General features: G+C 61.0%; 1 protein-coding gene across 3 annotated transcripts in view; it reads right to left on the bottom strand.

Annotated features, from left to right (window-relative positions):
- Positions 1-6289: 6289 nt before the first annotated feature.
- The window catches only part of Rfx2 (regulatory factor X2), an 83148-nt gene continuing 65033 nt past the window's right edge, over positions 6290-24404 (bottom strand). For all 3 annotated transcript variants that reach the window (XM_046443939.2, XM_046443940.2, XM_046443941.2), the window contains 12 exons: positions 20345-20526; positions 19147-19266; positions 17343-17458; positions 16274-16392; positions 15935-16047; positions 15283-15437; positions 13809-13906; positions 12451-12600; positions 11403-11611; positions 9123-9276; positions 7920-7962; positions 6290-7521 (listed from right to left, as the gene is read on the bottom strand). In XM_046443939.2, coding sequence (XP_046299895.1) covers positions 7409-7521; positions 7920-7962; positions 9123-9276; positions 11403-11611; positions 12451-12600; positions 13809-13906; positions 15283-15437; positions 15935-16047; positions 16274-16392; positions 17343-17458; positions 19147-19266; positions 20345-20526 — 1572 coding nt within the window. In that variant the 3' untranslated portion in view covers positions 6290-7408. The remainder of the gene's footprint in view (positions 7522-7919; positions 7963-9122; positions 9277-11402; positions 11612-12450; positions 12601-13808; positions 13907-15282; positions 15438-15934; positions 16048-16273; positions 16393-17342; positions 17459-19146; positions 19267-20344; positions 20527-24404) is intronic.

The following is a 24404-nucleotide window of genomic DNA, read 5'->3' as shown; positions in this document are numbered from 1 at the left end:
GGCCTTCCGTTTTTATCTGGTCTCCTCTCAGATGAGCCAACATTCACTTAAGCAAATATCTGTTAGTTGCCAACTGGTGGTTTAAAATGTGACCCAAATTCTTTGTCCCTGCTCCCATCCAGGAGCGGGAATCTCCCCTTCTCTTGAATGTGGGTGGGCTTGTCAGTCGCCAGCATGGGGAAATGACACTGGAACTTGTGGGGCTAGGCCATTAATCAGGGGCTGGGCGCAACTTCCCCTGGCTTCCTGGGAACAGTTCGTAAAGCTTCCAGGATCACAGGAGCCCTCCAGCTGCCCTGAGCCTGCCATGTTGGATGGGAGCATGGGAGCGAGAGCAAGGCTAGCTTCCAGCCAGATCCCAGCCAGCCTCCAGCTGTTTCTGCCACAGCCCTGAGAGGATTGCCCAGCCTCGCCCTTCCCGTCTTCAGGAACCCAAGAAAGATACATGACAGTTGCTATAAGCACCTCGGTTTTGGTGGGGGGGATCCCGTTCCACAGCAGTGTGTATCTATGGCATCTGCTACGCATCAGGCATTATTGTACATGTTGAGTTCCCAGGAAGAATAAGAGACCAGGAACTTTGCATCATTTTGTGGAGAGACTGACAACAGGTAAGCAAAGATTTTCAAATGCTACAAAAAAACCAAAACACTGTGACAGAAGGGATACTTTGGAACCACTGGTCAGGGAGGTCCCCTCTGAGGAGGTGACATTTTGGTAGAAAGTCTGCTGGAGAAGCATTCTAGCAGTGTGTGCAAAGGTCCTGAGGCAGCAACCAACTTGGCATGGTGGAGGGACAGTGAGAAGCTCTGTGTTTGAGCAGAGGGAGCAGTGGAGGTGGAGGAGGTGGAGGAGGTGAGGTCATGGAAGGAGAGTACAGGGCCTCTCAGGCAACAGGGGCCAGTTGGGACTTGGTGCTGATTATGAATAAGAAGGAGGAAGTGAGAGGGATTCAAATGGCTTGCTCTAAACTGGTATTGGCCTCTCTGCTACCTGCTTCCATTTTGGCCCACTGGAAGACAAGCCCTGGGGACCCTCCCTCCTCCACAGCCAACAGGATGGTGTTTTCTGCATTTGGCTCCAGGAGTTATCTTCACATTGTGGGCAGCCTGTGAAGGGTCTGCTCTGTGCCTAGCCCACACTGAGGTTGAGAAGCCAGAGAGCAATCGGGACAGTCCAGCAAGGAAAAGGAATGGATTGCTGCCCGCGGGCCACGCGCGGGCCTCAGCATCAGTACTGAACCAGGAAGATGCACCACCTGCGTTCCAATGAGGTTCTAGGCCCACGGCACTGGGGACAAGCCTGGAGGCGAGCCCTGGATGCCTAGAACAGAGGGCGGCTAAGAGGGCAGGAGGGAATGAACATTCTGGTGGTAGAAATGCTCTAAAGCTTGATTTGGGGGACAAGGTGGGGGCCGTTGCATAGACATGAGTCTGTCAAATTTTATGGAACTGTAAATGTGCATACGTTCAGTGTCACACTTTTGAGAATGGCCATTACCAAGAAGACAAGGGAGAACAAGTGTGAGGAGGTGGAGACAGGAACTCTTGCACCACTGTTAGTGGGAATGTCGACTACAACAGCCAACATGGAAAACGGTCTGGAGCTTCCCCAAAGAATTAAGAATAGAACTGGCTGGTGCAGAGACCACTTGGGAGGCTGAGGCAGGAGGATCGTAAGTTTGAGGCCAGCTTAGGTAACTTGGTAAGCAAAATTTTAAAAAGACTGGGATGTAGCTCAGGTTTGCCTATCATGTCTAAGGCCCTGGGTCCAATATCTAGCACCGAAAAAAAAATTAAAGGTAGAACTACCATATGATCAGAAATCCCAGTACTGGGTACATATGCAAAGGAAATCCATACGCCAGAGAGACCTCTGTACTCCTTGCAGCACTATCTTGGTCAAGGTATGGATAGGAAAACGTGGGCTATGCACAGTGGAAAGCTACGCAGCATTAAAAAAGAAAGAAAGTGGGCTGGGCTCAGCGGTGGAGCTCACATCTAAGCATGTTCGAAGCTCTGGGTTCCATCCCTAGCACCACAATAAATAAATTTTAAAAATTAAATAAATCATTCCTGCAATTTGTGACTGTGTAGATGAACCTGATGACACTATGCTAAGTGAAAGAAGCCACACACAGAAAAACTGTGTGGCCTGGCCGTGTGTGGGACTGGAGCAGCTGAGCCCCCTGGAGCAGCGGGGACCAGGCAGTTGGTGAGGGCAAGTTCCTGCAGGCTGAGAGAGCCCTGGAGTTCGGCTGCCCAGCGTGGTGACTGCCTGCCGTCCGAGTGCACCACACACTGGAAAGCCGCAAGAGAGCAGAGCATAAATGTTCTTACCTACGTGCATAAAGACAAAATGGTATTCGTGCTGATGGATTTGTTCATCTGCTTGATTTAACCAGGTCACAAGGTTATGTAGATCCAAGCGCACTGTGTACAATTCTGTCAGTTAGACAAAGCCAATTTAAAGCAGTGTGACTAGGTCATACTGAACTGCATGCCACCCTTCCTCAAGGTCAAGGTCAGCCCGGTGTGCATTCCTGGAAAGCCAAAAGCCAGTGTGCCTGGTGCTGAAGGCTTCCCTGGAGCCGCAGGGGAAGGCTGGGTCCTGCACCCGCCAGGCCTCTAGGTCTCCGGGGCACCTGCTCAGCCGGCTGTGGGGCTGCAGCAGGGACAGATGCCCCTGCTCCCAGGGAGCTGTGGGGTGTGAACCTAAGCCAGATAATCCCGCTGGAATGTGTGGCTCCAATTAGGAGGGTCCAGCTGGCTCCCTGCTGCCCAGGGGGCGGAGCTCCCGGCTCACTCCTCAGCAGCCTGCACAGAGCCCGGTGGGGAGCAACAAGGGAGCAGGAAAGCAGGAGCAAGGCACTACCTGGCCACCTGCTGTCCTCTCCATCCCAGGCACTAAGGCCCGGATGTCCGCCCTGCCCAGTCATGTGTTGAAATCCTCATCCCCAAGGTGATGGGGTTGGGGGCAGGGGTCTCTGGGAGGGGATCAGGTGGTGAGGAATAGGATTCGTGCCTTGTGAGAGGCCGAGAGACCTGGTGCCTTTCTTTCCACCACGAGAGGATGCAGCAGCTGCTCGGGAGGCTGAGGCAGGAGGGTGGTTGACCTGGGAGCTGGAGACCAGCCTGAGCGACTCAGTATGGCTGTGTCTCAAAAACCAAACCCAAGCAATAGTCATAGGCTTCCCCAGACCTGAGGTCAGAACAAGGGCAGGCCTTGGGTGCTGTGGCCCCGCCTCTGTCTGATCCACTGTTCTGTCTTTGCTCAGGATTGAGCCTGAGACCTCACCTGGCATTTAGATATCATTTCTCCATATTCAGCCTGAATCAGACCCACATTTCCTTGACCATGACACTTCCAACACATTCTCCTGGTGATTTTGTACAGTACCCCTTAACTTTGGGTTCGTTTTCTCATAATTAAGTTCAGGTCACAAGTTTGGGCAAGGACTACACAGAGGTAATCCGTGCCCTTCCAAGTGCCTCCTGGCAGGCGGCGAGAATGTCAGTCTGTGACTTAGAAGGCTGCCCCAGATGTCAACTGGCTGCTTTGGTTTTGTTTATCTCCAGGGAAGATGCTTTGAGTTTATGAAAAGAAATGGGAGATATTTGAGGAGGAAAGGGAGGAAGCGAGCTCACTCTTGCTGTTCCTTGTGGTCTAACCTGTCACACTTTTTGCAATCAAGTCAACCATGGTCCATGCTTCTAGACAAAATCCAGGTTGCGGTGTCCTAGGGTGGGCGGTGGGTGGGGGTGAGGAAGACGGTGTGTGGCACAGTGACCACTAGGCGGCAGCAGAGGATAGGTATGAGTTAAAACAGGGCACCAGGGACTCAGGCTCTGCCCGCGTTGAGCGGCAACATCTAGGAGCCAGGTGGAGTATGCCAATGTGGGAAGTCTTGGTTACACCTTGCTCTCTGGCTCTGTGGATGATGCTCCCAGTCTGACTGTGCTTGCCAGGGGCTAGGGATGGGCCACCTCCAAACCCAGCTCTCCCTCCCTGGATGGCCTCCAGGGGCTGAGACTTCCTTCTGAATTTGCTGCCAAATTCATGGGTCCTAGGGGCCAGCAGTTTGAAGACAGGTGGAAACCCTTGCAACCACCTCTGGCCAGTATAAGCAAAGGGGAATTTGCTGGAAGGCTATCAGGGTGAGGTGAAGTGAAGTGAAACAACCAGGCAGGTCCCCAGGATCTCAGAGCCAGAGGATTCCATGTTGCAGCCCAATGTAGCATCTACCCTGGGGTTGGGCAGCCTCCTGCCTCCATAACAAGCACCCGAGGGTCTCCACAGGAAGAGAAAAGTTCTGTTTGGGCTCACAGTCTGCAGCTTCAGTCCGTGACATGGGGGGGCGTTGCTTCGGGAGCATGTGGTAGAGCGGGTGCTCTCTTCCTGGCCAAGGAGGGAGGGGCCGGGGCCAGCAGAGTCCTGGTTCCCTTCCAGGTCATGCCCCTTTGACGTGAGACCTCCTGCCAGGCCCCACCTGAAGGCTGCACCACCTCCCTCCCCCCAAGCTGGACACCAAGCCTTTAAGACACAGGGGCCTCTGGGGACACTGGGGACATTCCAGATCCCAATGAAGGAAAAAGAGCTGTCTCACAGAGCCACACTTGGCGTTCTTGGATTTTGTCCTGTCCATTAAGAAAAACCAAAGCACTAAACTGGTCATAACGCGCCAATCATCCCCTGAGGGCCTCTGGCTTGGCTCCCCCTCTGTCCCCATGGCCACGACTCCTGCTGGACACCCTCCCTCTGCACGACTTCTGCATGCACCTAATTGGCCTCCAGCTCCTCCCTCTGCCCTCCTCCTGCCAGGACGCCTCTGGAGCCCAGCTGGGTGCCATGGATGCCCTCCAGGAGCTGGACTTGGGGAGGCTGCACCGCCGTCTGGTCCTATCAGGGGAAGGCACCCATGAGGCTCTGCCCAATGCAGCAGCTGCAAGCACAGGTGGAGGCATGTCCATTATGGGGACTGGACAGGTCACCAAGGGGTGGGGGAAAGGGCACAGACCGTCCCTGTCCCGCCAGGGCACCCCTCCCTCCTCAGCACACCTGCAGCCGTAGGGCACGGGCACCTCCCATCACGCTCTTGAGTTCTCGCCACCACTTTGAGGGCAGGGCCATCGTGGGCCCTCTCCTCTCCCCACCCAGCAGCAACTCACTGAGGTCCAGCTGAAGGCCACTGGGGCTGTCATGGCCACTCGGGCAACCCAGGGACATAGGTTCCTTCTCTCTCGCCGTCCTCGTCATCAGACTCAATGGAGGGAGCCCAGAGCAGTGAGCTCTGAGACTGTGAGCCAGGAGGAGCGGGGACATGCCAGGGGCAGGTGCAGGGCCAGGCACAGGGGAGTCCCGGGACTTCCCAGGATCGGCCTCACAATTTGGAGGGCCTTGGTGCAAAATTAAAACTGGGGCTGGGCTCCTTGTTCAGAAACGAAGAGTTCCAAGATGGTGAGGGCTGGGGCTGGGCCAGCATCCCCCTGCCTCTATGGGCATCCTCTCACCCTTTCCCGAGAGGTTGGTCCCTAGGCTACTCCGGTCCCACCCCGTCAGGATCTATGGACTGGGGGCCATTTTTGGAAATGTGCACACACGGGTTCTCCAGGGCCCTAGAGTTAGCCCATGGCCCACCCAGAAGGCCCTGAGGACCCTGGTGGCTTCTCCACGGCCATGCGTCTGTTCATCCTGCCACAGCTGGAGGGCACCTGGAGGGCACACGGAGGGCAAGCGCTCACAGGTGTGCAGGACCCTGGCCGTCCGTGGCAGCCGGCCGGAGCACTCCTTTGCTGCCCTCACTGGCCCCAGCTGCCCTGCCCGGAGGCCAGGGGCTCCGGCTCCACCAGGACGAGGGCCTGAGGGAGGAGGGAGCAGGGGCAGTGGCCGGGCAAGCCCGTGACCTGGGGTGGCGCATGGGGCAGCGGGGAGCATGGGCCGTGACCCCTGAAGGGGCGGCTCCGAGGAGGAGCAGGGTGGAGGGCTCATGGCCTCCGTGTCCTCCCTGCTCCTCCAGCGGACCCTGCAAAGGACAAGGTGGAACCCAAGGCCGAACCCAGTCTGTCCTGGTCTCCACAAGGGGAGGGACGGGGTCAGGGAGTCCTTTCACCAGCTCCAGTCTCCCAGAAGAGGGGACGACACTAGACATTCTTCCGTCTGAGGTCACCAAGTCTGGAGGATGAGGCCAGACCACACTGCTCTCACCGTGGGCTTGGCCCTTCCCACCCCTCGGCGCCCTGCACCCCTCCTGCTAGCCACAGGGTGAGTCTGCGTGAATGAGAACAAGATGTCGGGGTCTGAATATACTGCAGTACACACGTTCATAAGAAACCTTCTAAGAACAATTAATTAGAGCAAAAACTATTGATATAAACATTTTTTCCAAAAAGAGAAACTATTGCATTTCATTGGACGGTGCTTCCTAGACAGAGGCTCGGTCTGAGGTTGGTTTCGGGGGGAGCTCGCGCTCAGCTGAGGCAGCGTGACGGAGCGCCAGGGCTTTCCAGGCACACAGGTCCCCGCGTCTCAGGTTCAGGGCTGTGCAGGTCCTTGGTTTTCCTTTGTCCTTAGAGAAGAGCTCTGGCCTCAAAGAGGTCAGGATGGGACCTGGCAGGGGTCACATGCCCCAGAACTGCTGAGAGGGAGGGTTCAGAAGGACCTGGCGGCAGCAACTACCACAGCCCCCCACGAACTTGCTCCAGAGCCAGCGGTTTGGCTCAGCGTGGGCTTGAACTTGGACAGAACCCCAATCCTTGCTGGGGTGGATCAGACACGAGTGGGCTGCCTTCCACGGCTTGCTCTTTTCTAGCTCCAGGTCTGATCCGTCCAGGGACGCGGCCACTCGCAGCTGAGACTGGAGAGGCCTCTGGCATCAGGACCGGGACCCTTGCGGGCTGGCTGCCTCCTGCCTCAGCACAGCATGGCCCGGGCAGGAGGCCCAGGATGGCCTGTCCACACAACGCCACAGGCATGGGCTGAGATTGTCCCTTGCACCCAGAGGCACGTGGTGAGGGCCCTGCTCCCTTCCAAGGGACCCACGGAGGCTGGAGCTCTGCGCCGGCCGACAGCACAGGACGCCTCGGGGCTCTGCTGGGTTTCTTCCTTTTCTCTTTTTAAAATCGTGGTGGAAACTGGCACTAGCTGAATGGAGGGAGGACACACGTGGGGACCAGCGGCCGGCCCTCCAGGGTTGGAGGGCTGTGACGCGTGGCTGTGGCGGGCGGCGGCGGCTGGGAGTACGGAGGGAGCGTCAGCAGTCTCTGGCCCGGGGCAGGGGCGCCACCGTGGGCCCAAGTCAGAGTCAACTCGCTTCATCTAAGAGGCACTAATGTGGGGCGGCCAAGGACGCCGTCTCTAGAGTGGCCGGCGGCGTCCTCCAGGACCTCGAGGAAGGCGCCTGTGGAAGGTGCTAGATGCCCTGCAGGGAGTGGTTCGGGTCGCTGCGCTCACGCTTCACCAGGGGCTCGCCCAGGCTGCGGGCACCCGCTTCAGCCTCGCTGCCTCGCTCATCACCGATGTCATCTGCCGGCCGATGGGAGGGAGAGACAGAGGCTGTGCTCACAGAGGAGGGGACAAGCCCTCCCGCGGATGACTTCCCTTAACCAGGGCCGACTGGCCTGGGTCACACTGTCAGCAGGCTGGGCCTCTGGAGTGCCCTGGGGACAGGTCCTCACCCCGGGCAAGGAATGGGTCCAGGGGTCTCTGTCCCAGTGGCTATGGAGCAGGAGGCCTTGGGCCGCCCTGGCTGGCCGAGCCTTTCTCCGTGGGCCCAGTGTGGTAAGACCCCCGGGGAACAGGCTCAGGATGGCCCAAGGGCACCACAGGGACTTGTGCCCACTTCCCAGGTGCCACCAGCCACCGGCCATCTGAGGAGGCCCTCAGCCCTGGGGACTGCCCCAGGGAAGCCCAGGCACACCCACCTTTGTCCAGCAGGGTCAGTGACAGGGAGGCGAGGTCGTTGAACTGTAAGAGAAGCGGGAGTCAGGGGCTGGCACAAGGCCGGCACTGCCCCACGAGGGCTCGCATGGCTCAGAGCCGCTCCTGTGTGTCCCCCCGCACCTGGGCTTTGAGCAGCTCTGACGCCTCCAGGCAGCACCTGGGAGCGGCTGGTGGGTGGAGGCGCTGACTGCAAAGGCCACCAGGGGCAGCGGCTGGCAAGAGAGATGCCCGGCCTGGAAGGGCTGCTTGGGGCCGGGGCAACCGGCTGCCCTCCCTCCAGAGCCCAGCGCCTGGCCACCCGACCCGTGCAGCACCAACGCAGCTTCCACAGTGTCTGGGTGAGGTGGGGGCCCTGGTCACTGTCTTTGGAGTGTGACGGCCTCTTAACTGTGAGGAATCGCTGCCCTCTGCCCTCCATTTGTTCTAGAACCTCTACAAGTGAGCCTCCATTTCTTCTTTGAAACAACCCCACAATCGTACCTCTAGCTGTAGACCCAGAGGAACTGAAGAGGGGGGCCGACAGCTCAGGTCCACGTCGCAGGTGGACCACACACACCTGGCGCGTCCTCAGCCACAGCAGGAGCCAGGCTCTGATGCCGCAGTGCAGGGGGACCCAAGCACCTCAGGCTCAGTGAGAACCAGACACACAGGCCACAGCATGTGACTCAGTGACAGGACAGGTGAGTCCAGAGACAGGACGTGGACTTGCGTGCTGGGGTGACTGCTCACGGTGACAGGGCCATTTTGGGGGCAGAGTGCTCTAAGGTGGACACTGGTGAGGGGCTCACATGCAAATGCACTAAGTGCCACTGAATCGTGTACTTCACATGGCACATTTGTGGCCACACCTGTCATCCCAGCTGCTCGGGAATCACAGTTCCAGGCCAGCCTAGGTGACATAGCAAGAGAGACCCTGTCTCACAACAAGGAGGGCTGGGGAGTGACGCAGTGGGAGAGCACTCCAGGTTCAGTCCCCAGCACCAAAGCAGAACAAAATACCAGGTCGACTTCTGTGTGTGGGTTCTACTCCGATTTCCCAGAAGCCTGGGTGTGTCTGGGGCCCCGAGAGGCCAGGTCCCAGCGAGTCGCACTGCAGCCGGGACCAGAGCCAGGCCCTGGGCTCTCCCTGCTCCAGGCCTCCTGGGCGCCCCGGCCACCTGCCCTGCCCCGCCCCAGGGCCTCACCTCTCCCATGACGGCGATGGGCGTCTCTCCAGTGGCCTGGGCCACGCGGTGCTCCACCAGGTAGAACATGTACTCGTCGTAGAGCAGGCGGATGAGGTGGAAGGAGCCGAAGCTGGCCGCGCTGCGCAGGGTCAGGTCGCGGATCACCATGGAGCTGGGAACAGGGGGACAGAGGCCGGAGACTCTAAGTGGGGCCTGGGCACCGGCCGGCTCCTCCAGGACCCCAGAAATCCTGGTGGTCCCGAGACTGCTGGCCTGCAGGGTCTGCCAGGGAGACCACCTCGTCTGTGCGACGGGCAGTTGGGTGGGCTGCCCCTGGCTCCCCAGACACGCAGCACCGGCAGTGGCCACAGCTGGGGGCACGTCCTGCGCCTGGGGCTGAGGGGGGCTCCCCTGGGCGGCGAGTGCTGCTCTCGCCCAGCTGCCACTCAGGAGCCGGGGTCCAGCAGGGAACAGCAGTCCTGCTCCTGCTCCAGGGACGGGACCAGCCAACAGACAGCAAGGGGCAGGCGAGCAGGCACCATGGGAGACAGCGGGGCACATGGGCGGAGGATGACAAGGACATGTGTCTACCCAGCGAGGCCTGTGAGAGCTGGCAGCCGCAGCCAGCTCGGGGGCCAGCAAGGCTCGTGGGGTGTTGGTTTGTGTGCGGTACCGGGACTGGGCCCAGGGTGCTGTGCCACCGAGCCACACCCCAGCCCTTTCTGTTTTTGTGACGGCCTCTGGCAAGTCACCCAGGCCGGCTTTGAGCTTGCCATCCCCTCCTGCCTGAGCTCCCTGAACAGCCGGGGTGACAGAGGGGTGCCACTGCGCTCTGTGGAACACCACATGGCCATTCGCTTCTCTGTGGGCAGCTAGTCAGCCTGGCTGGGGGACAGTGAGGAATGGGTGTGGCTGGCATAATCGGGGGGCAGGACTGGCTGTAACTGCCCACGCAGGGCCCCCGGCACCCCACGCTCCTCAGGACAGCGGCCCCCTTTCCAGGTATCCGTCACTCAGAGAGGCCAGAGTGGCCCAGGGACTCCAGGAGCCTGGTCAGAGTGCGGCCCTTCCTCCCGCGGGTCCTGCTGCTGGTCTCACAGGTGGGGACCGTTGCTGGGAGGCGGCACCTCAGGAGCTCGGCGGGCTGCCCCCAGGGCCTGCCTGCGCCCGCGCCGACCCCCTGCCCGTTCTTCTCTTTGGAAGGCTTCTGGTGGTCCGCTGCCCCGGGCTCTGAAGTCCAGTGAGGGTCCGTGGGGAGCAGGGCCTCCCATAGTGCGGATCTCGGCCTCTTCTCAACTGGGAGACTCGTGCCCTTCAGTTCTGAGTCTCAGGCGTCCCTCCAGGCCCAGAGGACACCTGCCGGTGCCCACGACCCTCATGTCCCACAGCATCGAGGCGCGTCCTCCCGTGGACTGCGGACCTTCTCTGGACGGCCTGCGACACCCGCTGCCGCGCCAGGGTCGTGAACTCACCGTCGGGGCGGGCCGCGAGGAAGCAGGTTCGCGAGTTCGGCGCGGACACGGTCTTTCTGAGTCTTCCTGTCTGCAGTGGGTGGAAGCCACAGACGCAGAGCCTGGGACCCGAAACCGCAGCCGGGAGGGCTGGCCGGATGGTCGGCATTTTCTTTTTCTTGTTTTCTCTCTTCTTAGAGCCCGTGGCTGGGTGCTGAACCTCTGGATCCTGAGCCTGTGCTTTCTTGGTTTCTCTCATGAAGTCTCTCACCATTGTGCCTCCCATTTGCTTGCCACGGGGGCGTTTTACGTGTGGCCCAGGCAGGCGAGCGTAGCCAGTCAGTCCACGGGTCTCGGGTGCACGCAGGCGTCCTGCTGACGGTGATGGACACCTGGGACTGGAAGGCGCTTATTCTTGGTAGTGTGGGTGGGCCTTGCCCAATCAGCTGAAGGGACTTAAAAGGTGAGGCTTCCTGAGTCCTCGGAGTTTCCGCCTGTGGCTGCAGATTCCAGACGCATCCAGTCACGGGAGCCATTGCTTGAAACAGCCCTCTCTGCTCCCCTAATGTGCTCGCCGGACCCCAGGGGGCTGCTCTGTGGAGACGGGGTCTGTCTCTGGCTGCTCCTTTGGCCTCCAGAGAGCAACAGGCTGCTGCTCTCTCTGGTTTGGCCCTTTGTCCTAATTGACTGTGTGGATTCCATGTTCCAAACTTAGTGTGCCCGTCCTCTTTGTCCTTGAGGGCCATACCCAGAAGCTGGGCTTCTGCAAGCTCAGCAGCCAAGTGGCAGGTGGGGTAACCCACCCCGCCTCCCCGGAGGTACCTCCTGGGCGGAGCCTGGGCCTTACCTGTAGAAGGACCACTTGAGCAGGAACTGCCGGGCGGCCTTGGGGAAGCTGGGGCTGCCCACGTGCTGCTTGAGCACCTGGGTCACCACGTTGTCCAGCCAGCTGGCCCACTGGTCCAGCGAGCTCTGCTGCTGCAGGGTCAACTTGAAATCCTGCTCCAGCCGCTGCACCAAGCTCTCCTCACACTGGCACACCCACGAGGCCTGCTCCTGCAGACAGCACAGGGACAGTGGCGCCCTGTGCTGACACAAGGACGGGGCCCAGACACTACAGTCCCCCAGACCTGAGCATGGCTCAGCGGGGGCCTCGGGCTGTGCCCAAGTCGGGTTGTTCTTTATTTTTTTGGTTCTGGGCTGGAACCAGGGCCTCACACACTGCACCACTGCGTGGGCACCCGTTGGGCCTCCTTGACATTGGCCACTGACCACTGAGCCGAGCACCTTCAGCACCTGCCTTACACTGCAGGCCGGCCACGGCCGGGGCCTGTCAGGCGTCCAGGGTGCACAGGCCTCCTGGATGGAGGCTCGTGTCACACCGCATCTTTGTTTTGGTTTTGTGTGTGTGTGTGTGTGTGTGTGTGTGTGTGTTCACTTATTCCACAGAGAAACTCAGGGGGGACGTGAGGTGAACACAGAGTTGCAGCTGTCACCTGTGGCTCCTTCAGCCCAGAGGGCAGAGCCACGAGGACGGCATCAGGGAGGTGATGTGAGTGTGGCGCCAGCTCTGGGAAGCTGGGGGCGTTTGTGAGGAGGGTGAGTGAGGTGTCAGCCACAGCGCCTGGGCGGGAAAGGGGCCTGAGCCATCAAGGAATGGAGCCACCAGGACCACGGTGGGCTGGGCAGGGCTCTGACCGGGCACCCGTTTCATGCAGCAGAAGCTGGGCCAGGCCCCGGGCAGGTGGGTTTGCTGTGGGCTGAAGCCATGGGACTCCTGGTTTCCCAGAGGAGGGAGGCCTAGGCCAGTGCGGGGAGGACCCTGAAGTCACGGCCTCTCTGCAACTCAGCCCTGTTCTGAGCCAGACTGTGAGGACCACGTCTGAGAAAGTCACCTGCACGTTGGCAAAGTCCACGCGGTTGAGGTCGCTGAGCATCTGATTGATTTGGGAGGTGTTCTGCAGCACGGCCCGGGCCGCCTGGGCGAGGTGGTTGAGGGACGTGTATCTCCGCAGAGTTTGGGCAAAGGCACTGACGACACCCACCTGCGAGGGGACAGTGTGGATCACCAGGTGCCGCAGGCCCCGGAACCAGGGGCAGGAGGGGCTCTGTCAGTTCCCTGCAGGGAGGAGGCAGCGGGAGAGGGCCCTGCTCTGCCACAGCAGGACGAAGAGTCACGCCACGCTGGGCTCAGATGGCCACAGTACAGCCGTGGCCACTTCCAGTCTCTTTGTGAGTGGGAAACGCAGACTCCTGGGCATCCCGGGCCAAGCTCTGGGGCGTGGCCTGGGAGTGGGAATTCACAGCAGCCGCCCGACTCAGCCCAGAGCCGCAGAGACCGAGGGCGGGGCGCCAGAGGCCCCTGCACCCCAGAGCTATTTGGGAAATGCCCCCAAATGCCACTTAGTCATTCTCTTTCTCGCACATAGGCAAAATCTCTACCTTCTGTTGGGAGCGTGTATCTGGAAATACACGCCCTGAATTCCTGAGCAAGAGATGCTGAAGGATCTCCGCCCCCCAATAACTGGGGGCTTGACCCCAGCCGGGATAATGAGGTGTGGCTCCAGGGGTGGGTGTCACCCGGTGGGGTGGAGCCACACCCTCCTGTTCCTTTGCAATCCTACCCCTTTGCCCTTTGGGGGACAGAATGTTCCATGGGACCTCCCCTCGTGTGTCCCTATATAAGAACATAGAATCCCAGTGCCTCTCTCTCTTTCCACGGACCCCTAAGGCCAGAGAGTCATCCCCGAATTTTGAAAAGGTACTTCTGTGTGTTTCGAGCTTTCTTCGCCATTTTCTTAAGTTATTGGGATTTTAATTATCAGTTCAGATTTGTGAACCCACCGAGGTCGCCGCTAGGAGAGATGGCCATAACCTTTAAAATTCAGTCTGTGGCCAGGACGGTAACGACAGGGTTATAGCGAGGAGATGGGACCTCCTCCCGTGACCACCGTGGAAACAACCCGGATAGGACCCTGAATGATGCCCGCCATGGCCCTCCCTGCCGGCACCTACTCCACACACAGAGCATCCCCAGGGCTCCCTGAAAGGGCCAGTGCCCGCCTGACACAGAGAAGCAGCCACTCTCAGGCACAGTGGTCCTCGGGTTTCTGGGGAGCAGGGCAGGGAGCCCCTCCTGCCAACTCCCGCTCCCCCCCCCCCAGAGCACGCAGGGACCAAGGGGTCCCTGGGGCCTGTGGCTGCAGCTGTCCTCCCAGACAAGGGTGGGGGCCCAGGCCCAGCCTGACGTTACCTTGGTCTGGATGACCTGCTGCGGGAAGTCACTCATGGCATTGGCCAACCAGCCTTCTAAGCTCTTGGCAAAATTACGGATCGCCTGTGTCAAGGTACCTGGAGACACAAGCCACAAGGTTGACAGTGAGGAACGTGTGGGACAACGTGGGTGCAGGAGATGCCTGCCCGGGAAGGACAGCTGCAGGGGAAGGAACTGCAGGCATCCGAGGTCACTGGGGCCAGGACACTTAGAGAAGAGGCCTGGGAGAGCCACCCTTTGCCACTGCCCACCTGTCTAGGACGGTGAATCTCACCCAGAGTGACTCTACCCCAGAGGACACTGGGCAGTATCTGGGGACATCTGTGGCTGTCTCAGTTGGGAGCTCCTGGTGTGCAGCTGGTGGAGGCCAGGGCCACAGCCCAGCACCCTGCAGCGCCCAGGACCCCACCCCAGAGGACACCCAGCCCCGTCAGCGATGGCAGGGGAGACCCCGATGCATACGCCACATGCATGTAAGAATGTTCTGCCAACTTCCACACTGATGGTGGCAAAAGGGGACTATGCCCAGGACTCGCATCTTCACTGGAGGCTCGTGCTGGTCTGCAATGACCAGCTCCAGGCAGCGAGGCCACCGGAGAGAGGTGGCCTGTCTGTCCTTCCTCATCTCCTGGCAGAAAGCAGCCTGGCAGTCCTCAAGACCCAGACTCGCCCTGCACCCATGGCCGCTGCCAGGCTTGGCCTAGTGCCCAGCAGCGGGCGGCCTGAGCTCTCCATGCTCCTGTCTCCCCCAGGGCCGTGGGCACTCAGCCTGGGCGGGCACCACAGCCCTTGTGAGGCCTGTCATCGCCGTGGAGGGCGGAGGCCCTGGAGCAGCCCACCGCAGGGGCTCACGTGTTCCTCACGACGCCCTCACTCTGACCCCTCATGTCCTCTGGGGCCATCACAGGCAGAGCCTGGGGTCCCACAGTGCTGGGCAGCCCGGGGCTCCGTGCGCACTGGTCGGGTGGGATCTGGTGGGGTTAGGTGGCCCCCAGCCCAGCAGGCTGCAGGAGTTGTGCTGCCATCCTGGCCATCCCTTGTCCGCTCAGGAAAGCCCCAATCTTACAGGGAACCTGGGACAGCAGGTGCTGGCACATCCTCAGGACTAGGGTGGGTGACAACTTTACGTGGCCCTGAGGTGCTGCTTCCCTCACAGTGACAGCTTGGAGCTGTGACCAAGCCACTCTCAGAGGCCATCGGGCCACTCATGCCCTCCAGCAAATCTTTCAGAAAGCACTGAGCCTGGCCTGGCCTGCCCTGGACAGTGTCCTGACAGCTGGCAGAGCCCCCGACAGCCACTAACTCTGACACCGTGGGCCAGGAACAAGGACAAATCCATAGGCCCTCGCGGACCCGGGAGTGTTACCTGAGGAGGGCGGGAGGGGGCGGGAGGGGCTACGCGTGCGCAGGTGACGATGGGAAGAAGAGGGAGGCAAGGAGATGGGCCTCTTACTGGGGACCGGCCTCAGCACGTCCGGGATGAGGATCTCCACCAGGGCCTGGTAGAGGATGTGGTCACAGCTCCTCATCCACTTGAGGACAGGGTCATGTTTACACAGGGAGATGAGCTTGTCCTTGGGGAGGACGGCACCTTCTGGCTCGTCGTCACTGTGGAGGGATGGGTAGGTGGGTGAGCCTTGCTGGGCAGGGGGAGCTGCCCCGCCACGGGAAGACCAGAGAGCACACCCCCCCCCCCCGTGAGTGGGGACAGGCTTCTGTGGGCTTGCTCCCGGGCCCTGCAGCTCTGCCCCACCCTCAAACGTGATGCTGGAGGCCACCATGGAGCACCTCTGGGTCTTCCCCAGGATCCACAGTGTCCCCTCCTCTGTCTGTGGCCCATGTGACTTATCTCACTGCAGCAGTGGGTCAAGGTCACCTCTATGTGGGATTGAGTCATGGCCACCTCTATTAAACAGTCTGATTTGAAAAGGGTCAAAATTCAACAACAGGAAGTCTAAAAGAGGAGGTGCCTGAGACCCCATTCTCAGGGAGCTGGACATTTGTGGGTCACCTGTGGCCATCAGCAAACAACAGTCTGCAAGTTAACCCTGGTGGGCCTGTGGACTGGGCAGGGGTGGCTGCCTGTGGTTGGTGGGGGGTGTCACCTGGCAGGCAGGGAGGTGGGGCCCTCGCTGGAGCAGGCTTTCGCGTTCCAGAAGGAGAGCCACAGCTTCTCAATGTAGTGGAACTGCAGGTTCATGACGACGCCCAAGGTGGCCTGGGAGGGACAGCAGCTGGTCAGTTGGATGCACGCGTGAAAGCACGAATCCCCTGTGTCCTGGGAACACGCAGTGAGCAGCCATGACCACGGGAGAGGGGAGGCAGGGGGACTCAGGCCTCCTGTCCCCTCGTGCCATGCCTGGAGGGGACCTGAGGCTGCAGCCACTCCAGGGAAGGACTGGGGGGCGGGTCCATGGGGCCGGGGCCAGGGCCATCACTGTCACCTCACAGTGCCGTCTGTACACCAGCTGCAGGGCCTTGACGTCGTGCGGTGTGATGCTCTCCTGCAGCAGCATGCCGCCCAGGTCGGGGGCTGGGAACTCCGGGAAGACGTGGGAGACGTCTGGGAGGAACAGGAGGTCAGAACCGGCCCTTAGGAAGTGGGCAACGCGTAGTCGAGAAGCCCATGTGCCGGGGATGCTCCTGGGCAGGCATCCGGGCTCCTGCATGCAGTTGGTGACTTTTGTAATTTTTAGTTTTCTTGAGTACAAAATGGGGACAATACTGTCACACCCAGGGATGTTAAGTAAGCTGATCCAGAGGGAGCCGAGCACACAGCAAGCTCTCGAAACCTCGATTCTCAGAGCTGTGGCGCAGGAGTGGGGAGCCCATGGACACCCACAGAGCCAGCCAGGGCAGCGCATGTGGGGAGACCAGTCTCTGTGGCCCCACTGTGACCTCCTGGGCACAGGCCAGGCACCAGCAGGTCCTTCTAGGAACCAGCCTAGAAGGGTCTGTCCAGACTTGAAAAAATACAAGCCTCGAGGGTCTCCAGAGTCTGACAGGGATGCCCGCAGGCCTCCCGGGGGTGGGGGTCCAGGCGGCAGGCCCAGGAGGGAGGGCACGCCCGCCCTGCCCGAGAGGCCAGAGGCTCCAGGGGAGCCGGGAAGAAAAGCCAGCGGTGGCCGGAGCTGCCGCCCCCTGAGCGCAGGCTGTTATTTATTTTTGTGGCCCTTGGATGGAACCCAGGGCCTTGTGGGGGCGAGCACTCGGCCCACCCAGCTCTGTCCCCAGCCCAGCTCAGGTTCTGGACAACACTTTCTTTTATCGACTCATTTTTCTGACGGTCACTTAATGCATTAATTAATTATTTTGGCAAAGCGGATCACTTTAAAACCCCGGGAAGCCGGCCTGGGAGTTCTCCTGGGCTTCCCATTGACTGAGCAGGATCACGAGGAAAGCGTGCCGTGCCGTGGGCAGCGCGCCCTCGAGTGCGCGTGCCCGGCAGCAGGACCCCCGCGCCTGCGCCTACCTATGTACTGCTGGTGGTGCTGGCTCTGCGCCTGCGCCTACCTATGTACTGCTGGTGGTGCTGGCTCTGCGCGGCCATGGCCTGCTCCGGCGTGCTGTGCAGGCTGCTATGGGAGCTGCCGTCCCCCAGGCTGTCCGTCTTCTGCGCTGGCCGGTACCTGGGCAGGGGACACACGTGCCTCTATGAGGCCCCAGCAGCGGTGCCTGGGAAGGCCCAAGGAGCAGGGGGCTGAGCAGGATTCAGTTTGGGTGTATGTGCACGATTTTTAACCACGTTGTCAAGTCACAGACAAAAACTCCCCCTTAGCCATTTCTAAGTGCTCACAAGGCTGGGCAGCCATTACCCACCCGACTCCCATCCCCTCCAGCCCCCGCTCCCACCCTGCCGCTTCCTCTTTCTGTGGATCCGAGACTCCAGGGACCTCCGGGTGGACCCTGCAGCGTGCACTGTGTCTGGCTCATGTCCTTGGGTCCATCTGAGCTGGAGTGGGGTCGGTGCCCTTCCTTCCTAAGGCAGACTCGAGCTCCACTGAGTGGATGGCCAGTGTGCCCACTGACTGCTGGTGACACTCGGGCTGGGTGTGCACACTCCCTCCCGTCTCTGGGTGGGTACCTGCACTCTCCCAGCTGCTATCCTGTGGCCTCAAGGAAGGGTGGAGCCAGAGGGCAGGGGTGGCCTGTCCAGGCAGCTCACCCAGGGACAGGACCTGAGGAGGGAGGTCTCCCCAGACACCGTGCAGAGCAGGCAGTACCAGAGCTGGCTGTACCTGTTCCCACTGGGCAGTGGGCAGTGGGGCGGGCCTCACGGGGGAGGACAAAGTGCCAGTTGGGTGTGGGGGACCACCTGGTGCAGGCTGTGGCTGCCCCAATGCAAGTCCGTAACCCTGCCTCACGAGAGCTGCTCCTGAAACGACACTTCCCAGAGTGGCAGGTGTCTGCCAGGGGCAAAGCTGAACCAAGGAAGGGACAGGGTCCCTTGTGTGGGCAGAAAGGACAGGATGGGCCAGGGCTCTGTTCTGGAGCCGCTCCTGTGCGACTCGGTGCTCCTGGCCTGTGTGGGGGGCGCTGGACAGCAGCCCTAGACCAGGGCCCAGAAACGAAGGCCCTGGGTGGTGGAGTCTGCCTCCTGTCTGTGGCCGCACCACCACCCGCTGCCTGGCAGCGTCACCAGAGCCGGCAGGCCTGCGCGGTGAAGGGTTTGCCTTAAAGGCTGGCGAAGTGTGTGACACACAGAGGAGAGACCATTCCAGAAACGACTGGCCGTCCCAGCCCCCAGGAGCCGCGGGGAGGCCGGGAGTCCCCCTTCTCTGGGCACCCTGACGGGTTTGCTGCACCGTTTCCCCTTAAGCTTGAGAAAGTGAAGATGTGTGACTCTGACTCTGAGACTCTGGGAAAGGCTAAATGTTGGAGACCGTGAGAGGATCGGTGGTTGCCAGGGGTGGGAGAGGAGGGGACACCCAGGGCGGGGAGGCCGTGACGCCCCTCTGAGGCTGTCATGGTGGAGACGTGTGGCTGGACACAGCACAGCAGATGAGCCTGATGCGGACTGCGGGCCCAGTGACCACGACGCATCAGAGCAGGCCGTCAGTGGGGGCTGTGGGGGACAGCGGTGGGAACTCTCTCTACTCCCACTGAGTGTAAGGGAAAGTTAGGGGCTGGAGACCCCTGGCTGCTGGAGGCTGCTGGCCTCACGCACTGGGCAGAGCTGCGAGTCCTGGTGCCCTGGATACTAGAGCAGGGTGGTCAACAGAAGCCCCTGGCCCACAAATGTCACCTTCAGGAAACTGCCCTCCTAGCTCTCCAGGGGGACCCAACCTGACCCCCTCAGCTTGGGGACATCACCCACCTGGGCTTCTGGTGCAGGGGCTGCTGCCGCATGGCCATGTACTGCGTGTCCTCCTGCAGCCGGTTCAGCGGGGAGTCTGGCTTCAGGCGGATGCCATAGTAGTGGTACTTGGAGTTGCCCCTGGAGCAGACGGCCCGGGCTCAGTCCCCGCACACCTCAATCTAAAGGTGGCTCCTCACAGCCCTCTGCGTTTTCTAACCCGTGTGAGCAACGTTCATGGCGCATTCTCACCCTGGCCCCTTGTGGCAAGTCCCCTCTTTTTTAGTATAATAAAGGCTCTGAGAAGTCCTGCAGCGAGCAAACCAGGCCAGCCTGTCTAACCCCCACGCCCCCTGGGGACCGTCATCATTAACGACTCCTCCCACCCTTGGATACTCTCATGGCAGAGAAGCGTCACCGAGGTTCGTTATGGGAAAAATGATGACCAGAGGGCTTTAAATAATTTTGTTAAGGGGACAAGAGAGCTGCATGGGACCTAGAATTGGCCAACAGGTGGAGCCGTGCAGACTTTGTGGCTCCTGAAGCCACGCTCCCGAGGCTGGGGACAGGCACCCTGGCACTTTCTAGAAGAGATGTGTGCTCAGCTGGGTGGAGACAGGCAGAGCTGGCCGTGACCCCGAGGCCTGGGGCCTGTCCTTCCCCGGTGGCCTCTGCTCTGCTCTCTCGGGCCCACTGCCGCCGTGCTGCTGATGCTTTGAGTAGACGAAGGCCCTAACGCCATTTCTGTCAGTGTCGTGGCAGATGCCAAGCCTGGCTTGCCACAGGGTCACCTTACGGATGCTCCAGGCCACTGGCTTGGACCTGGCCGGGCGGCCTTCTCTGCTGGTAAGGGGAGCTGCCCGGCTGGGGGACGAGCCCACTGCCTGTGGTATTCCACGGCCGCTGCTGGCCCGGGAGAGGACATGGGAGGTGGGCAAGCATCCAGGAAGGGCAGATAACCCGGGGCTGCCTCCAACAGCAAAAATAAAAACTTGCGATTATGAGAAATTTGAAACAGAGAGAAAACCTCAAGTCCATCACTGGCTTCTAAAGGAAAAAAAATGGGGCCATGGCTCCAAGTTCACCCGATGGGGCTATAGGTCAGGGCACCTCTGCAGGAGATTCCCCCTCCCAGGTGCCAAGAAGCCCATTTCCAGAAAAAGGAAGAGGGGAGGATGTGGGTGGTCAGACACCGGTGGCCTGGGCTCCCGCGACCCACCTGGTCCCCAGCCGCCGGGTCCGCAGCCCCATGAACACGGAGCGGATCAGCTTCCCGAAGGACGCGGCGTTCACGGGGTCCAGCTTGTGCTCCTGGCAGTGCCGCAGGTAGTGGCTGTACAGGGAGCTCCTGGGCAGGCTCACGCCCTCGGCGGTCTCGTAATTGTCCAGCAGCCACTGGAGCTGGAAAGAGACACGTGGCTCTTGAGAACCCAGGACTCAGTGCCACGTGGACTTGGGACTGAAGGGCCTGCTCTCCCTTTCCGAGAAACCGCCAGGGCCCAAGCCACCCTGGCTGCCAGGGCTGAGTTCTCCTTCGTCCATTCATCCCCTGCTCGGCCAGCCCCGCTCTTGGGCTCCTGACTTACGCGTCGCGATGGCATGTGACCCAGAAAGAGATGAAGCCTCACGGTGGCATGCTCCACCACACAGCCCCACCACGCGCCCTCAGCGCACAGGACGCCAGGCACTTCTGAGGCCACAGAGCGCGGGCAGGTGGGGCGGAGCCTGCACCTGGGGCACACGGTGACAAGACCCCGATGGAGAGGACCCATGAGGCCCCACACCCGGCCTGCATGGAGCACGGTCACTCCAGCTCGGTCTGTGCAAGACGCCACAGGGCAGAAGCTGAGGGCGCTGCTAGGGCCAAGGTCAAGCCAGGAGGGGAAGGGCCAGCCCCAGAGCTTTGCTGCCTCTGGGCAGGCGCAGGGGCTCAGCGCGTCCCCTCCCACTCGGCTCTGCAGGTCAGCAGCCTCCTTCCTGAAGGGACCCCACACAGCAGCCGCCTCACCAAGTGTCCTGACGCTGCCCAGAGGCCAGCGAGCCAAAGCCAAGGCGCAAGGACGGAGCTGTGAGGGGGAGGAGGCCTTGAGCCAGGCCTGTCCCAGCCGCCCTCGGGGACCTGAGGGCCCCGGCCGCCCCGCCTGGGGAGGGCAGTGCTGCCTCCCAGCCCCCCCGCGCCACGCACTGCTGACCTGCAGGACCCATGGTGGCGTCTCCCCTGCGCTCTGCGCTGCCTTCCTTGCCCCTGCCCACCTGCCCCCTCGAGGTCCTCCCTTCTCCATCCCTGGGGCTGCCCCCCGCCCCCTGCAGGTGGGGAAGACGCAGACGGAGCAGAGGCCTCAACAGAAAGGCAGCCGCCAAGAAGTGGCCAGACTGGGCCAAGCGCAGGCTCTCTGGGGGACGGGGAGCCTGGGCCTCTGCGCTGGAAGCAGGGCAGGAGGGTGGCCAGTCCTGCCTCAGAGGCCCCAGGCCCTATGCAAACGCAGGGGCAAACGCAGAGGCTTCGGGGCCTCTCTGCTGCCACGCGCTCTGCAGGTCAGCAGCCTCCTTCCTGAAGGGACCCTCGGGCAAGCCCTGCTCATCCTGGAGCCTTGGGTTTCGGTTCCCTGCCAGCTGCAGAGCTGTCCACCCAAGTCCACGGCTTCCTCCGTGGGAACCGGGGGCCATCTCTCCTTGCTGTCCCCACAGGCCTGCCTCCCACAGCTGGATGTGGATCCCCGTGTGGCCTTCTGTGGTCTGCAATGTCCCCTTCCCTGGCTGTGACCACTGGTGACTAATTAGCAGCTGTCCATCTCATGTGTCCAGTGTGGGTGCTGTGGCCCTGGGGAGGAGGGACCCAGGCCCTCATCCAAGGAAGAGAGGTGGAGGACAGGTGGCGGTCAAGGGCTGAGGCCTGTGAGCTGGGGCAGCAGGAAGGGCCTAGGAGGAGAGCGTCTTCCTCACCTCCTTGGGCTTCACTTCCACAGCCCTGTGCTGACTGCTGGCCTCCCCACACCCCTGCCCGCCCTCTGCTGACACCATCGGTGGCAGGCGCCTGTCTTTGTCCCAGAGTCTCTCTGGCCAGGGCCTCTCATGTCCCTGAGCCCTGTCACTCCATGCGATCTTAGGACAGGGCCACACTGTCCAAGCAAGTCCAACTGAACTGAACCTCTGAGGCTCTGCCCTCTTACCTCTCAGGGCACAGCCTGCTCTGCACACCAAGGCGGCCACAGTGACCACACCTGCACTCCCCCCCCCCGTGTCCCCTCCAGGGAGGAGGCAGCACACGCAGGGATGGGAGGGTGGCCAGCGTGGAAGCCACTTCCCTCAGGCCACCAGATGTTGCCCGTGTGGCCAGAAGCAGTGGTGGCGTAAATGTGCTCTCATCCGCCTCCCCTGGTCTCCCAGGGCCTGGAGCCCCTGGAATCTCCACCTCGCTTCCTGTCCAGATTTGGCCTGCGCTTGTTGACTGCTCGTCTCCCCTGGGCACGCAATCCCCAGGGCAGGGATGAGATGGGTGTCCCTGTTTGTCCCCCAGGACTCTGAAGACATCTGAGAATGACAGACAACACAGATCACCTGGAGGAATGAGAATGGGTTGCCTGGCTGGGCAGTGGCCACACCTGTGACCCCAGCAGCTCGGGAGGCCAACAAGGAAGGAGGATCATGAGTTCAAAGCCAGCCTCAGCAAGATCAAGGCGCTAAGCAACTCAGTGAGACCCTGACTCTAAATAAAATAAAAAATAGGGCTGGGGATGCGGCTCAGTGGCTGAGTGCCCTGAGTTCAAACCCTGGTACCCCCCCAAAAAAAACCCAAAAATAAAAACAGGGGTGCCTGAACAGAAAGGGGACAGAGCCAGCAGACAGCATCTGGCTACTGAGGCCAGGGACAGTTCCTCCGTGTCACCCCACAGTGGGGAGCTAAGATGCACTCTCAGGTCGTTCTCTGGGGTGGCGGGAGCCAGGTCCAGCAGTCCAATGTCCTGAGGCTGAACACGTCAGCCAGTCGGGCAGGAGCCGAATGGGGATCCGGCTTCTCAGCTCCTGGGGAGCAGGTGTCATGGGGGCCGCCTGGAGGGCACTGCACGCTGGCCTAGGGGACGCCAGGCTCGTGCCAGCTGGACACATCTGCTTCACACATCAGAGGAGAGGCTTGGCAAGAGGAGCCTCTGCCCATCACCCCCGACACGTAAATTAAGGGCAGAGCCCCCTGCTGGGGTCACTGTGGGTGCTGATGTCAAAAGGTGTGTGGTTGTCTCGACCAGTCTCTGGGGGCGCGGAGCAGGCAGAGGCAGCTCTGCTTTGGCAGGGTGGGCTGTTCTCCAAAACGAGTGACGGCCCTCTCTCTTCTGTCTGGTGGCCTCCTGGCGGGCAGGCCAGGCTGTGCTCTGACCACTTACAGACTCCGCCTGGCTACACCTGGGGGACTGTGAGCGGCTCCAGGGCACAGGCTGCAGGTCAGGAGCTGGGCACCAGCATCCAGCACCCCCGTCGGGCCCTGCAAGAGCCCACGTGAGCTCATCCTCCTGACTGTGCCTGCCTCGCCCGCCGCAGAGGTCCCCCTCCTGGCCTCAGGTGACTTGGCATGCTCAGGAGCGGACAGGGCTGGACAGATGGCCTTGCAGATTCTGGGTACTCTGTGGTCGGTCTGGGCTGTGCTATGTCCACATCAACGGGACGTGGAGAACGCTTTCCAAGGGCACATACTCGTGGAGCCCTGCTGGCCCGTGGTGCTCGCCGCTTGGCCAAAGGCTAAACGCTGCTTTTTATGGAGAACCCCGAGCACTAAGCTCGCCTTGCGGCTCTGGGCTCTGCAGCCACAGCCCCTGTGGAAAGGTGTCCCTCCTTCAAAACGGGAAGGCAGGGCTCACGTCCACACTGCACTCAGCCCACCCCTTGTCCTCCAGGGCTCTTGTTCCCACTATAGCCACCTGTTCCTCACCAACTGGACACGCTTGGAGAGATGTGCCCTTTGACTTCCTTGTTGTGCAAACACCACTGCGTGCAGGTGCATGTGGGAGAGGGCACACCTGGTATGTGCCCAGGCTGCACGGCACACACAGCCCTGTAGTCCTATTGCCCCAAGTGTCGCTCTGCCATTCGTGACTACATATGGGGCGAACGCGCCTGAGGCTGGTCCCGACTGGCCACACGCCACAGCTTGGGCAGCCTTTCTGAGCCCCAGTGCTGGCCGTGTTGATCATCAAACTTTGGACACCCTCCTTTTCACCCACTCATTGACTATCCACTGCCAGTGGACTCAGGCCAGGCCCTGTTCTGGGTGCTGCAAGCTGACCATA

The sequence above is a fragment of the Marmota monax genome, unplaced genomic scaffold, assembly GCF_021218885.2.
Source record: "Marmota monax isolate L192 unplaced genomic scaffold, Marmota_monax_Labrador192_F-V1.1 WCK01_AAM20220418_F8-fsc00102, whole genome shotgun sequence".
Taxonomy (NCBI): Eukaryota; Metazoa; Chordata; class Mammalia; order Rodentia; family Sciuridae; genus Marmota; species Marmota monax.
This window is presented reverse-complemented; position numbering and strand designations above follow the sequence as displayed.